This window comes from Lepidochelys kempii, chromosome 1 (genome assembly GCF_965140285.1).
Source record: "Lepidochelys kempii isolate rLepKem1 chromosome 1, rLepKem1.hap1, whole genome shotgun sequence".
NCBI classification, from domain to species: domain Eukaryota; kingdom Metazoa; phylum Chordata; order Testudines; family Cheloniidae; genus Lepidochelys; species Lepidochelys kempii.
Window position 1 is genome coordinate 348,298,998 of NC_136380.1, and position 12,888 is coordinate 348,311,885.

Genomic DNA, 12,888 nt, shown 5'->3' on the forward strand with positions numbered 1-12,888 from the left:
GAGACTTTTTACAGGGTATTCATGGGCAGCGGCACAGAAATGGATGAGGCAGATGGTGGGCATTAACATGGGTTGGAAGTTGTTGGAACAGACTTTACTGTGAGTGACAGGTGCAAAGGAGTGGAGGAGTGAGAGAGAGTGGAGCGGGGGGATTCAGCTGAGTCAACAAAAGATAGGGGGAAGAGAGAGGGAGAAGCTGAAAGTGGTAGAAGTGTCATTGACATCAGTGGACTGTAGGTCATGGCTGGGCTGCGTGGGAGAGGCAGGAGACAAGTGTGCAGTGTTGAAGGAGATGAAGTGATGGTCCAAGAAAGGGGGAACTTGATGATGAAAAGCTCAGAGCAGAAGCAGTGTGTGGTGAAGAGGTCAAGGGAGTGGCCATTTTGGTGAACTGGAATACTGATCCTCGGTGAAGGTTACACAAAGGGGAGAGAGAACGACAAGGGAAGTGGCTACGGATCAGATGGGGCATCAATGCAGAAGCAGAGGTCACCGAAAATGAGGCAGAAGAAATTGCAATGAGAGAGAGCGACAGCCAGGAGTCAAAATGGGAGAGGAAGGAGGATGAGAGGGAGTCAGGAGGATGGTAGAGAAGAAAAAAAGAAGAGACGAGCCAGAGGGATTGTTGGTCTCAGGGAGCGTGGTGGCAAGGAGGGAGAGAGAAGCATAATACTCTCACCATTTCCTCTAGGCACACCAAGGGACAAGGTGTGTGCAAGAAGTGAGAAGCGTGCATGAGAAAGTGGCTACAGAGGCAGCGTTGGGAGTGGAGGGGTGTGTGTAATCCAGGTTTCTTTAAGTGCCCAGAGACCAAGCGAGCGAGAGATGAAGAGATTGTGGACGACAGAGATCTTCTTTTTGAGACAGAACAGGAATTCCAGAGAGAAGGAGCAGGGTCAAGGTAGATCACGTTGTCCTGCCTACCAGCCTTGACAAAGAAAAATGCTAATATCTCCAGACACTGATAGTAATTTCCGGAAAGGGAGAAAGGTTTCTGCCACATCAGCCAGGACAGGAATGGAGTGTGAAGTGCTAGCATGGACTGGGAGGGGAACCCCAGGTAAGAACACAGACACTTGGATTACAAGAGGTCAACCACCAAACTACAGTTTGTCTACATGAGAAAAGTTTTATCTGTTTAATAAATCGGTTACAACTTTGTGTTGACAAGGGTAAGATTTTCAAAGACAAGCTTCTAACTCTTACAGAAAGTCAATGAAGTTTGGCATCTAATGGCCATTTGTGCATTTGAAAATCTTCCCCAAGGCCTAAAGATAAAGATAACAAGTCCTAAAAACCCTCTAGTGAATATGAAGTACTTTTCAAGGCCAGAACCCCAAACAAACAGCTTGCTTCTATTCGTTTTTTCAGCTACAAATGCTCTTTAATACAGAACAAAGCTGTTTTGTGCTGCCACCTATTGACATGAAAACCTTATCCTTACGGAGCAGAATAGGTGGACCACTCCACTCCAACATAAGGATGGTACTTCATCCGGAAACCTAGGCACGTGTCCAAAAGGGAGGACAACAACTTGCAATGAAACAGCAGTCTCTTTGACTTAAGGGGGGAGGGGAGGGAGTTGGGGGCAGAGGGAACCAAGGAAGGCAATTCCAGTACCTTTCTGAGTTACAGGGATGGTCTTTATACAAAATGCATTTTGTTTCTTGATTTAAGAAAATTATGTAGGTTGTTTGGGGGTTTTTTTGCACTGTAAATTTAAGTGCTTCCTCTTTAAAACCCTGGGTTTGGCATGATCAAGCCCTCAGTGGGAAATGCAGCTTTGCCAACTTTGAAAAATCGGGTTGACAAATATATAAATGAGTAAAAATGAATGTACTGTACTGTACAGTACTTTCCTTAACATTTATACAACTGTGCATTTATACATTGCCCTTTATCAGAGGAAAGTGCAAGCCAATTACACATTAAGTCAGTCTCAATAACCCTTGGAGGTGCTGCAGAGAAATGTTCCCATTGTACCCATAGGGAAATTGAGGCAAAGAGAAGTTAAGTGGCTTGCCCAAGGCCACACTGCATTCTGTTCCTGGCTCTGACTCAAAGTCCTAAACCTTAATCCCCCTGCCGTAACCACATGACTGGTGCTCTCGGCTCAAGGGTTATCCAGACAAGCACATGAATGAGTGTGTCTGGAGAGCTGCATACAGAATACATACATCTGCTATTATTCCAATGGACACTATGACTGAGATTTACATGTACAAAACTTAGGAAATTCAGCCCTTACGGTCTCCTAGTAATTGTGCGTGCACACCCCCCCCCCCCAAGTCCCAATTACCACAACACTGCACTTTTTGACTTTGACCCATGCAAAATATCCACGACAACGTTGCATTGATATTGATTTCAGCTTTTAACATGACAGCGTGCGGCACTAGGCTTTTGCATTCCCAGTAAACACTTAAGTGCGAAAAATGCAAGTGTGTCAGCAATGTCCATTAGCTACACGCGACCACAGGGTGTGCTGCATCCTTGAGAAACAAACACGACCCACACATCCTTACCTCTCCATCGGTTACCGCGGAGTAATTGACTTGTGCAACGGTAACTGTGGTAGGCAACTCGGAGGCATCGGCCAGAGTGGCGACTGTAGCCCCTGTACCAACCTGCAAAATACCGCCACAAAACAGCAGTCAGACTGCAGCTCCTGCCACCATTGCTCCCCTCAGGAGCCCACGGTTACCCCTCAGCTAAAGGGACACCCAAGTACATTAGACCCCAGATCACCTAAAGGGAAAACTGTGTCCCGCACTGATCACTATCAATGCCCAGCACTTACCATACATAGGGCTATTGCTCTTCAAAGCGTTTTACAAACATGAATTCATCCTTAGCAGCCCTGTAAGGTCTATCCCCATTTAACAGATGGGAAAACAGAGGCAAAGAGGTTTATAGCCTGCTTCTAAGAAGCACTGAGCACTCAAACCCCCAAAGAGATGAATGGGAGCGTGGGTGCTCAGCATCTTGAAAAGGAGGCCATAGGTGAGCAGTGAAAGCCAAAGAGAGAGTCTGCAGCAGCAAGCTGGAGTTGGGCCAACTCGCCGCAGCTCAGAGAGCAAATCTTTCTGTGTGCGTGTGGGGGGGGGTGCATAACCCTGTAGAGCAGATGCAGCCTGCAGTGACAGAAGGGGGTTTTCCTGTCACTGTAGGAACACCATCTCCCCAGGTGATGGTAGCTAGATCAACGGAAGCATTCTTCTGTTGACCTAAACTGCATCTACACCAGAAGTTAGGATGGCATAGCTACAGCACTCAGGGATGTGGATTTTTCACACCCTTGACAGCCGCAGCTATGCCAACCTAAGTTTTAGGTGCAGACCAAGCCTAAGCTTTCATTTAAAAATACTCCAATCCCTAGTCCTCACAGCTGTGAGCACAGCCATCAAAACATGAAACAAGCGTCAACCAATGCAGTGATGTGTACCTGCAGACAGCTTGAAACAACAGCACTGAGAGGTGTTTGCAGCCCCATTCATTTTAATGGGTGTTAACCTTGACAGCTAATAAGACTATAAACGTCAACACTTAACTATTGCAACTGTTGATAAAAGCACACATGGAAACAAGAGGGATGAGTCAGCTGAGGTCAGTTGTGTGTGTTTTGCTTTAAGACTCTTATATAATAAAGACATGCACAATTTACTGTAAATGGCATCTTGTTTCAACACCTCAAGTGGGTGGAGTTGGTTTAAGCATGGGTGGTGGATACCACTACTTCAAGTGCTATGAACACTGCCTAAACTCCTAAAGTATTGTGCAGAAAATCCGGTCTTGTTTTTGTTGCAGGGGTCAGATAGCCGTATGTGCAATGATACTCCGGAAAAGTTGTTTGTTGGAGAGGAGATATGTGTAATACAATATCTGGAGTCAGCATGAAAGAAGCAGTCTATGCCTCAGTTCCCTCTCTGTAAAATGGACATAACCAGGGTATTATAAGGATGAATGTATTGCTCTTTCCATTGTGAGGTTAACTCACATACGATGGTAATGGAGGCCACATAAGTACCTAAGAGAGACAGACTTGAGATTCCTGAAACATACAGGTTAAGCCAACAACCAAAGGTGTATAGTTAAAAACTTCTGCCAGACATGGCCACTCAATACAGTGTGTGTGAAGGGACAAGTGGGCTCTGCTCACCTGGATAAGGGAGACAGTGCCATCAGGGTTACTGAAGGTCTGTACCACCGTCTGTGATGGGACCAGATGCGCTATACTATGCGTAGCTGCGGTCTGCTGCTGTGTCTGTTGATCCTCAAAGGCATAGAGTAGGTCTTCACGCCCATGCTGTTTGTAGCAGTTCTTCACAATTGTCCGCAATGCCTGGGTCCAGGACACCTAACAGGGAAAAAGAAAACAGTAACATTAAAAGAACAGTGCAAAGCAGCATTTCCATTCAGCAATTCCCCCTGCATTCATTCTCCTGGGATCTGAACCATGTAAATCTTTAGTTGGCTTTTTTCAGGGCTATTTTTTTAATCAGTATTTTTTTTCAAAATAAAAACAAAATCCTCCCAGAAAACACCCAGTCCCCTCCATACCTCCAAGCCCCACGGTTCATGAGCCACCCTACAGAAGCAAGCCAGCATGTGTACAGCCTGCATCCACGTGCCACTTTACAGAACAAGTCTGTATGACCATGGGATGGAGGAAATCTCTCTAGTGAAATGGGTCTGTTTCAAACGGTCAGGGAGTTTAACTAGGAGTGAAAAAAACAAAACCTTTAAAAAAAGATGATCAAGCAAAGGGTGGACTCTGATACCATAAACCCTGGCTCAACCAGGCCGCCCCCAGCAAGGGACAGCTGCAATCTGTGCAAGGATTTGATCCTGAGATTCACAACATTTGTAATGTCCCTTTGTGATGGTTGGGTAGACAGGTATCTCCCACTCCTCTTTAGCTCCCTGCAACATCCTGACATAGTTGACATGTGTCCTTTTTTCTGTCTGCACTCTCTCATCCTTTTCACATTTCCTCTTTCTCCCCACTCACCCCTGACTACCCCACCATCCCTGATCTCTCACTGCTCTGCTTGGTGAGGTGGGGTGACAACCTCTGGTTGCTCTCTGTGGGCCTGGGATGTGTGCTGTCTAGCAGCTGAACTGTGTGTTTGGGAGAACAGAGACACAGCTTTGGCCAGCAAGCCACTTCTTAAGCTTGTATTCATGAGCTGCTACTGTGGCCAGATGGATTAGGAATTGCCCCCAACTCCGGTGGTGGGTAAGGAGAATAGAGGTAAGGTTAAAAATACCAGAGTGCAAATTAGCAATAGGGAGTCAGAGTGGATCCAGGATTACGCCTCTTTCACCACCTTCACTGCTCTCCTCTGCCCGTTGCACCCCTTGGATTAAGCTGGGGGTCAACCCTCCAGGGTGGGAACAAAGGGGCAGATGGATGGTTGTCATGTGGAACTGGGGGACATCCAGCCAAGATATGGAAATGGGGAGGAAGAGCTATCCCATATGATTTGGGCACAAACTTTTAAACATGGCATGGAACCAGGGAAGTTTATGACCTACCTGTTCTTTCCGTCAAACAAGAGGGAGGCTCATAACATCACAACCCACTCCCAAACTCCAGTGACTGCCCTGAAGGGTTAGTAACAATACAACACACACCCTCTGTTTCTGCTCCTCTGTACGGACGTCACTGCGAACATTTGCCCATGGAATATCCTCAGGCCACCAAATGGGTTTGCAGCTTTCCTTCCCCCAGCCCGGCTTCCCACGACCTGTTGAGTACTTCAGCATTTCGGGGATGAATGCTCGCAGCTGTGCCTGAAACCAACAGCACAAGAGGGTTAAAACTGGAAATCCCACTTTCTTTGGGGGGTTTAAAGTTAGTTTTATAAATTACTAGACTGGGTTTCCACCTGGAAATGATCAGACTAAAACTATTCACTGGAACAGCCATGAGCACACCTGAAAACATGTGATGAATCCCTCTTCACCTCATCCCCAGTCAGAGTTGAAAAACAGAACACTGTTAGCGACAGACGTAAGTCAGCCAATTAGAATAATAAAAGTAACACACCCTATATTACTGCAACGTTAAGGTTCATATACTACAGTGATGAGAACCAGCCAGCCCAGTTAAAATCCGCGAGGAAATGCAAAGCTAATGCTCTAACAGCAACTTGAATGTAGCTGTTCTGCATATCTTGTATGGTATACATTGTACAGGGGTGTCACAAAGACAGCAGGGATTCAACAAGCCCTGCTATCAAATACCACCCATAGGAGAAGTCACAGCAGGAACAGGAGGCATTCCCCCATTGCTAGAACCGCTGGACAGCCTATATAAGAAGGTTCTTTTTTTCATGCTCCATCTGAAAAAAAATAATCATCTCTGAATGATTTTCCATAAGAAGAAATCTTTTGTCAAAGAAAGAGAGGAGGAGATGTGTCAGGCTGATGTTTTCGAGAACATTATGGGAAAGGGTAAAGAGTGGGATGATGATGTTTCAGCTGAGACAAAAGCATTACTACCACGAGAAAATATTTTGAGAGAGATTTGCAGACCAGAAAACACCACAAAGACATATTAACAAGAACATGGCTTACTACTAGCATTATCATGAATTCTGCACATCTAGCAGTATGTTTTTAGATCATATTAATTATTATTATGTATATTACCACCGTAGGACCTAGACCCCATTGTGCAGGGTGCTGTACAAACACAGAACAAAAAGAAAGTCCCTACCCCAGAGAGCTTGCAATTTAAGTAATGCTGATCACTGTGACACCCAAGTGTCAGATGTTTCTCAGAGAAACAGGCTAATTTAACACTAGAACATTCTTCCTCCCTCTTCCCCTCACCCCACATAACCTTGGGTGACTCTGGTAGCAAACCATTTGAACTTCGCTCTCACGGTTGCCACCAGAATTCCTGGAGGCAACTAGTCTTGTATTACCTGGGGGCTGATGATCCTGCAGCACCAGCCCCAAGAGTCTACAGTACTAGGAAGCTCAGGGAAGAGGAATCGTTTGCTGCTGGTTACAGTCATGACAAGAATTCCAATTAGCAACAGAGACATTGTTTACCCCACTAGACAACTATCAAGTAGTTCCAATTCTCTGTCACAAGAGCATGGGCCTCTTCCAAATGCGCTGCTGCCTGCATGACCTCAGACACACCAGTCTATGTATTAGGCACCTCAGCATCAAACTGCAAGCTAACAGAAGGGAACATGTTTGCAAGTCAGCTGACCTGTAAGTTCCCTTTTCAGGGTATTTTAAGCAACTGCATCTCAAAGTCGCTTGTAACTGCATCCTAAACCCTTCAAACATCATCCTGCACCAACACCAGAGAGAGGGGAATACTTCAGAATGACAGGACAGTGTGAAAGGAAGGTGACTTACCTTACTGTAATGGAGTTCTTCGAGATGTACGCTCCCTATGAGCATTCACTGTGGGTGTGCATGCGCTCCAAGGACCTGAGACCAGAAGATTATTCTCTAACAGCGTCTGTTGAGCCGTGCCTGCACCCTGAACCTCCTCATACTCCGAAGCAAAGGCATACGGGATGGCGGGGACAGACTGCCTCTCCAGTTCCAACTCTACCGCAAATCAACTTAGAAGGATCCGAAGCACAGGGGAAGGAGGGGGGTTATGGAGTACCCATGGGGGCCACACATCTTGAAGAACTTCAGTCACCATAAGGTAAGTAACATTCCTTTCTTCGAGTGCTTGTCCTCACAAGTATTCACCATGGGTGATTCACAAGAAGTGCTCATGGAGAAGGAAGGTGCAAGGGACCCATGCTGCACCACGGGTCCCAGGACCACTGTGCCAAAGGATGCATCTGCTGAAGAAGCCTGGGCGTAGTGCCTAGTAAAGGTGTGCAAAGAGCCCCATTGTCACCACTCTACAGAATTGTACCAGAGGTATGCCTTGAAGAGAAACTACAGAGGCAGCATGTGCTCTAGTCGAGTGTGCCCTCACGCCCTGAGGAGGAGTTTCCATCAGTTCATAACATAGCAGAATGCAGCCTGAAATCCATTTTGAGAGCCTGTGTGATCAAATTGCCTCCCCTTTCATCTGCTCATTGAAGGAGATGAATTGTTTCTGGGATTTTTGAAAGGGCTTCGTCCTCTGCAGGTAGAAAGCCAAAGCTCTATGAACATCCAGAGAATGAAGTGTCCTGTCCTCCTTGGTGGCATGAGATTTTGGGTAGAATACCGGTATAGGGATAGACAGATTAAGGTGGAATTCAGAGGGAACTTTTCGGATGGGTTTGGGATGTAACCTTAGGGACATTTTATGCTTATGGAATACTGTGTAGGGAAGGCCTACATAAGAGCTGCAAACTTCCCTACTCTCCTAGTGGAAGTGATTGCCATTAGAAAGGCTACTTTGATGGATCGATGGAGAAGGATGCAGGATGCCAAGAACTTAAGTGGCGGATTCATAAATGCTGACAGCACTAAATTAAAGGTCCCAATTAGGAGTTGGCACCAATACTGGAGGAAAGGTTCTGACAAGACCTCTCAGAAATTTCACATTTGTAGGATGGGTGAATATTCAGCAGTTGCCTATGAGAGGATGGAAAGAGTTGGCTGTTGTGTGTGTACCTGGCAGCAATTTAATGGACAAACCTGAAGACTTTAGGAAGAGATTGTCCAAGATGATAGGAATGTAAGAGTCCAATGGAGGTATCTGGCAGCGTTAGCACCAGATGGAGAACCTCTTTCATTTGGCAGCACAGAATTTTCTTGCGGAAGCCTTTCTGCTGTTGCTGAGGATGAACCGGACTTCCTTGGAGCACGACCTCTCTCATTGCCCATCCAAATACCAGGTTGTGAGGTGGAAAAAAGCTGGGCTGGGATAGACAGTTTTGCTTTTGTCTCAAGTCAGAAGGTTTGGCAACTATTTTAAGTGGATACATGGGTGTATGGACATCTGGAGGATTCTCATGAACCAAAACTGTCTCACTCACCAAGGAGCCAATATGATCCACTGCCCATTTGTCCTGCTTTACCTTGTTCAGGACTCGTGGTTAGAGTGGGATGGATGGGAAAGTATACCTTAATGGCACTGACCACGTAACGAGAAATGCGTCTCCTCTGGAATTGTGCCCTTGAGCAGCAACGGAGTCACAAGCTGGACACTTCTTGTTTACCTGGGGTACAAAGAGGTCCCTGCCTAGAGAGTCCTGCTGCTGGAAGATGTTCTGTACCACTGAGTTTTGATGTTCCCACTTGTGGCATCTGTGGAAGTGACTACCGAGGCTGTTTACTAAGGTGTTCATTATTCCAGGAAGGAGCACCGTTGAAAGGGAGATATGATGTCAGATACTCCAATTCTGGAGCTTGACTGCCTTTATGTAAAGAGGGGCGGATCCTGCTCCTCCCTACTTCTTTATGTAGAACACCATCATCATGATGTTCAACGTGACTGGAACGTGATGGAAATGTATGAATGGCGGAAACCTTTGCAAGTCTTGTGCACGCTCAAAATTCAAGCAGATTGCCACTTGGTTGTCCAGGTATATTCTCCAACCCAGTAATGAAGGGTCCATAAGTAGCTTCTTTGTGGGTGGAAGGGGAAGGAAGGGAACCCCTACACACAGATATCTTGTTTTCTCATGAGGCAAGAGAAGACAGAAAGCTCTGAGGGAACGTGATACACTTGTCTGTTCAGAGCTTAAACCATGTGTAGTCACACCTGAAGGAGATGACTATGGAGCCTTGTGAAGGATGTTACATAGGTGCAGGCGGCCCTGTGGCCTAGAAGAACCAGAGAGGAGCGAGCTGTCAGCTGGGGGCTCAGTTGGAGTTGGGCAAGGTGGTCCCTGTTCTGATGTAAGTAAGTTTTGACTGAATTTGAGGCCATAGTCACTTCAATATATTCTATAATCTGCTTTGGGGTTAAAGCGGACTTTTCTGGGCTCACATGAAGCCCTAAGGATTGTGCAAGACTGAGTACGAGCATCCTGTCAATTGAACTCCCTAAGATGGCCATCCCATGAGCAACAAGTTGTCAAGGTAGGTGGATGTTGGGTTGCAATGCAGGTCCATCACTGCCACTAAGAGCATCTTTGTGAGTGTTCTCAGGGCTGTCGAGAGACCAAAAGGACGGACTCTGCACTGGTAATGATCTAGGCCCACACCAAGGTTAGAAACCGCCTGTGAGCCAGGTGAACACCTAATGAAAACAGGCATCCTTTTAAATCAGTAACTGCAAACCAGTCACTTTTGTTGAGGGATGGGATTACAGAAGCCAAGATGGTCATCTTGAATCTCCAACAACCGAAGGAGACATTCAGTTGCCTGAGATCCAGGATGGGTCTCCATCCACCCTTCTTGGGAATGAGGAAGTATCTCAAATAGAAACCCTTCCCCCTGCAATGAGGAACTGGCTCTCCAGCTTAAGCTGAAGAAGCGAGTCTCTCCCTCCTGTCTGAGAAGCCTCTTGTGAGAGGCATCCGTGAAGAGGAATGTGAGAAGGGTTGGTGTAGGAATGGAAAGAAATTCTATTGTGTACATGATCTCCGAGACCTAAATTTCTGAAGTAATATGTTGCCGGGTTGGGAAGGAATAGAACAGGTGGCCACCAAAGTGAGTGGGGGGTGTCTGGCTGCGTGGAGATTGGTTGGCAGCTCTCAAATGTCCTGTTGAAACGGCTTCTTGGCAGGGGATGTGGATGAGGAGGAACCGATGGCAGGGCTTTCTGCCTGCTGTGCTGTAACCTCCGGAGTCTCCTGGGCAATGTTCCCTCTAATTTTTGACAGGCCGTGTGCGCAAAAAATTTCTTCTGTGCAAATTTTTGAAGCAGAGTTCAAATTTGTGCGCGATGAGGCAAATGCGCACAAGCGAGTAAAATGCTTACACATTTAAAAAGTTTTAATTTACAATTTGTGATAATAGTTTTACACCATGTTATTTTATAAATGTCATTTTTAAATACTTAGAAAAAGGAAATTTAACCATTCTTCATGAAGCAGAAGTTAGTTTTAAGCATTACACTTTATGATCCTTTTTATAGACAATCACGAGCATATATCAAGCACATATTAATCATGATCATCATCAGTCCATAGGCTTCTGCCCATTGGTGTCCACTTTCACCTTTCATTCTATACACGTCTGAAAAGATTTTGATAAACATATAATAAAGACAATTTAAGAAGTATGCCATTATATCAATTTACATGGGCTTTCAGATAGAGACATCATAAGTAAAAAAAGAAAAACAAGAGTTTGTGTTTTAAATTTAAAATTTTCCTAAAAAATATCAATAAATGATTATCAGCCAAGAATAAGATATGTAATTACAAATGCATTTTAATTTCCTTATTGGTCGAAATGTCAAAGAGTGCTAAACTAACCTTACTGTTTTTCCCTGCGATCTTTTTAATTTGCCCATTCAATATAAACTCTGTCCAGATCTATCAGTCCTCCATCCAGCTGGTAACTCTTAATACACATCAGCATGTCCAAATGATCTACTTGTAAACAATTCCGTAGTTTGTTTTTTAGAGTGTTCATTAAGCTAAAGCCAAGCTCACAGTCTGCACTTGATGCTAGGAATGTTCCTCCAATATCCATCAACTTTGCAAGATCCTGAAACTGTTCGTTCTGGTGAGCAAATGTCACCATATCTGGGAAACTTGAAACCAATTGGCTTTTGAGCCTTTCGGCTACTGCAAACTTGAAGTCATTCTACTGACTGGATTATAACAATCTCTTCAGCAAGAAAGTCTTTGTATTTTGAACATAGGGATTTGACCTGATGAATTCCAAAACTGAAGTCACACGTAACTATTGCTGCACAATCAAAAGCGGACCATTCCTGGACTTCATCCTCTGGAATCCTGTCTGCCAAATGTGCACACAAGATGTTTATGAAAGTTATTATGGAATTGGTACCAATTTCATTATTTTCTTGAGAGCTCATGTCTAAGAGAGACTTAACTTTGTCATTCCATAAGACTGAATCTCCAAGGTACTCTCTTCTGATCTTGTTCAGTTTACCTCAGACAAGGTGAAATGCTTCAAGAGGTGTAAGGCCCCGCTTCTGGAGCAGCGGGGATAGCGAAGCCAGCTCCAACAAAACATCATTCAAAACTTCTAATGTTATTCGATATTCCATGGTATTCAGCTTTAGGTGGCAGTATTTAGAAACTGGATTAGTATCTTTGTCTTGCTCAAAATATTCCAGAAGAGGATTATAGTTGAGAATAATTGCTTGAAGTGCAAAGTGCCTAGATAACCAGTGCACTTTATTGAGTCACATTCAGAAGCATCCACTATTTCCTGAAATTTGCATTTTCTCCTGGATGACCGACAGAACACCATGTAGACAGTTCTCATTAGGGTTTCAATGTCTCTTATCAGCTTGACCTCTTTCCATGCATCAGAAATCCCCAAGTCTTCCCGGTGTACAACGCAATGTTGCTGGACTAAGTGTGGAATATCACGTTTCAGTTGAGCCGCCACACCTTACTTGTGAGTAGGGTCCTAGACTTCCTTCAGTGAGATCTGGAAAGCCACCACAATCCTCTTCAGGAGGTCCTGGAGCTGTTTATAATCCTCAGACAGCAAAGGTAAGGCTGGCACCACCACCTCCTCAGAAGACAAGAATGAGCCACCGGCGGAAGAGAGGGTTCTTGCTGGTTGGGCTGCTCCTGATCCTTACAGTGCTCCACGGGCTGATACTCTTCCCCACAAAGTGATCTCTGCTGGCATTCTTGCTCCCATCTTCTGTAGCCAGGGGGTCTAAAGTAAGGATCCCAAGAACCCTAACAGGGACATGGTATGGGGTCATATGGGTATGGAAGTTGTCCCAATAGGGTGCCACTCGTCCCAGGGCTGAAGATATGTCTTGTGGAGGCTCTGGAACCCCTATCAGGGCTAATGGCGCAA

General features: G+C 45.3%; 1 protein-coding gene across 8 annotated transcripts in view; it reads right to left on the reverse strand.

The window, feature by feature from the left end:
- Positions 1-12,888, reverse strand: part of NRF1 (nuclear respiratory factor 1) — a 106,383-nt gene that overhangs the window by 44,173 nt on the left and 49,322 nt on the right. For 7 of the 8 annotated variants that reach the window (XR_012156870.2, XM_073328931.1, XM_073328927.1 and 4 more), the window contains 3 exons: positions 5,638-5,796; positions 4,160-4,357; positions 2,526-2,627 (listed from right to left, as the gene is read on the reverse strand). Coding sequence is in view for 7 of the 8 variants with exons in the window: in XM_073328931.1 (XP_073185032.1) it covers positions 2,526-2,627; positions 4,160-4,357; positions 5,638-5,796 (459 nt within the window). In the remaining variant the exon portion in view is untranslated. The remainder of the gene's footprint in view (positions 1-2,525; positions 2,628-4,159; positions 4,358-5,637; positions 5,797-12,888) is intronic. The other variant, XM_073328932.1, reaches the window with a different exon arrangement.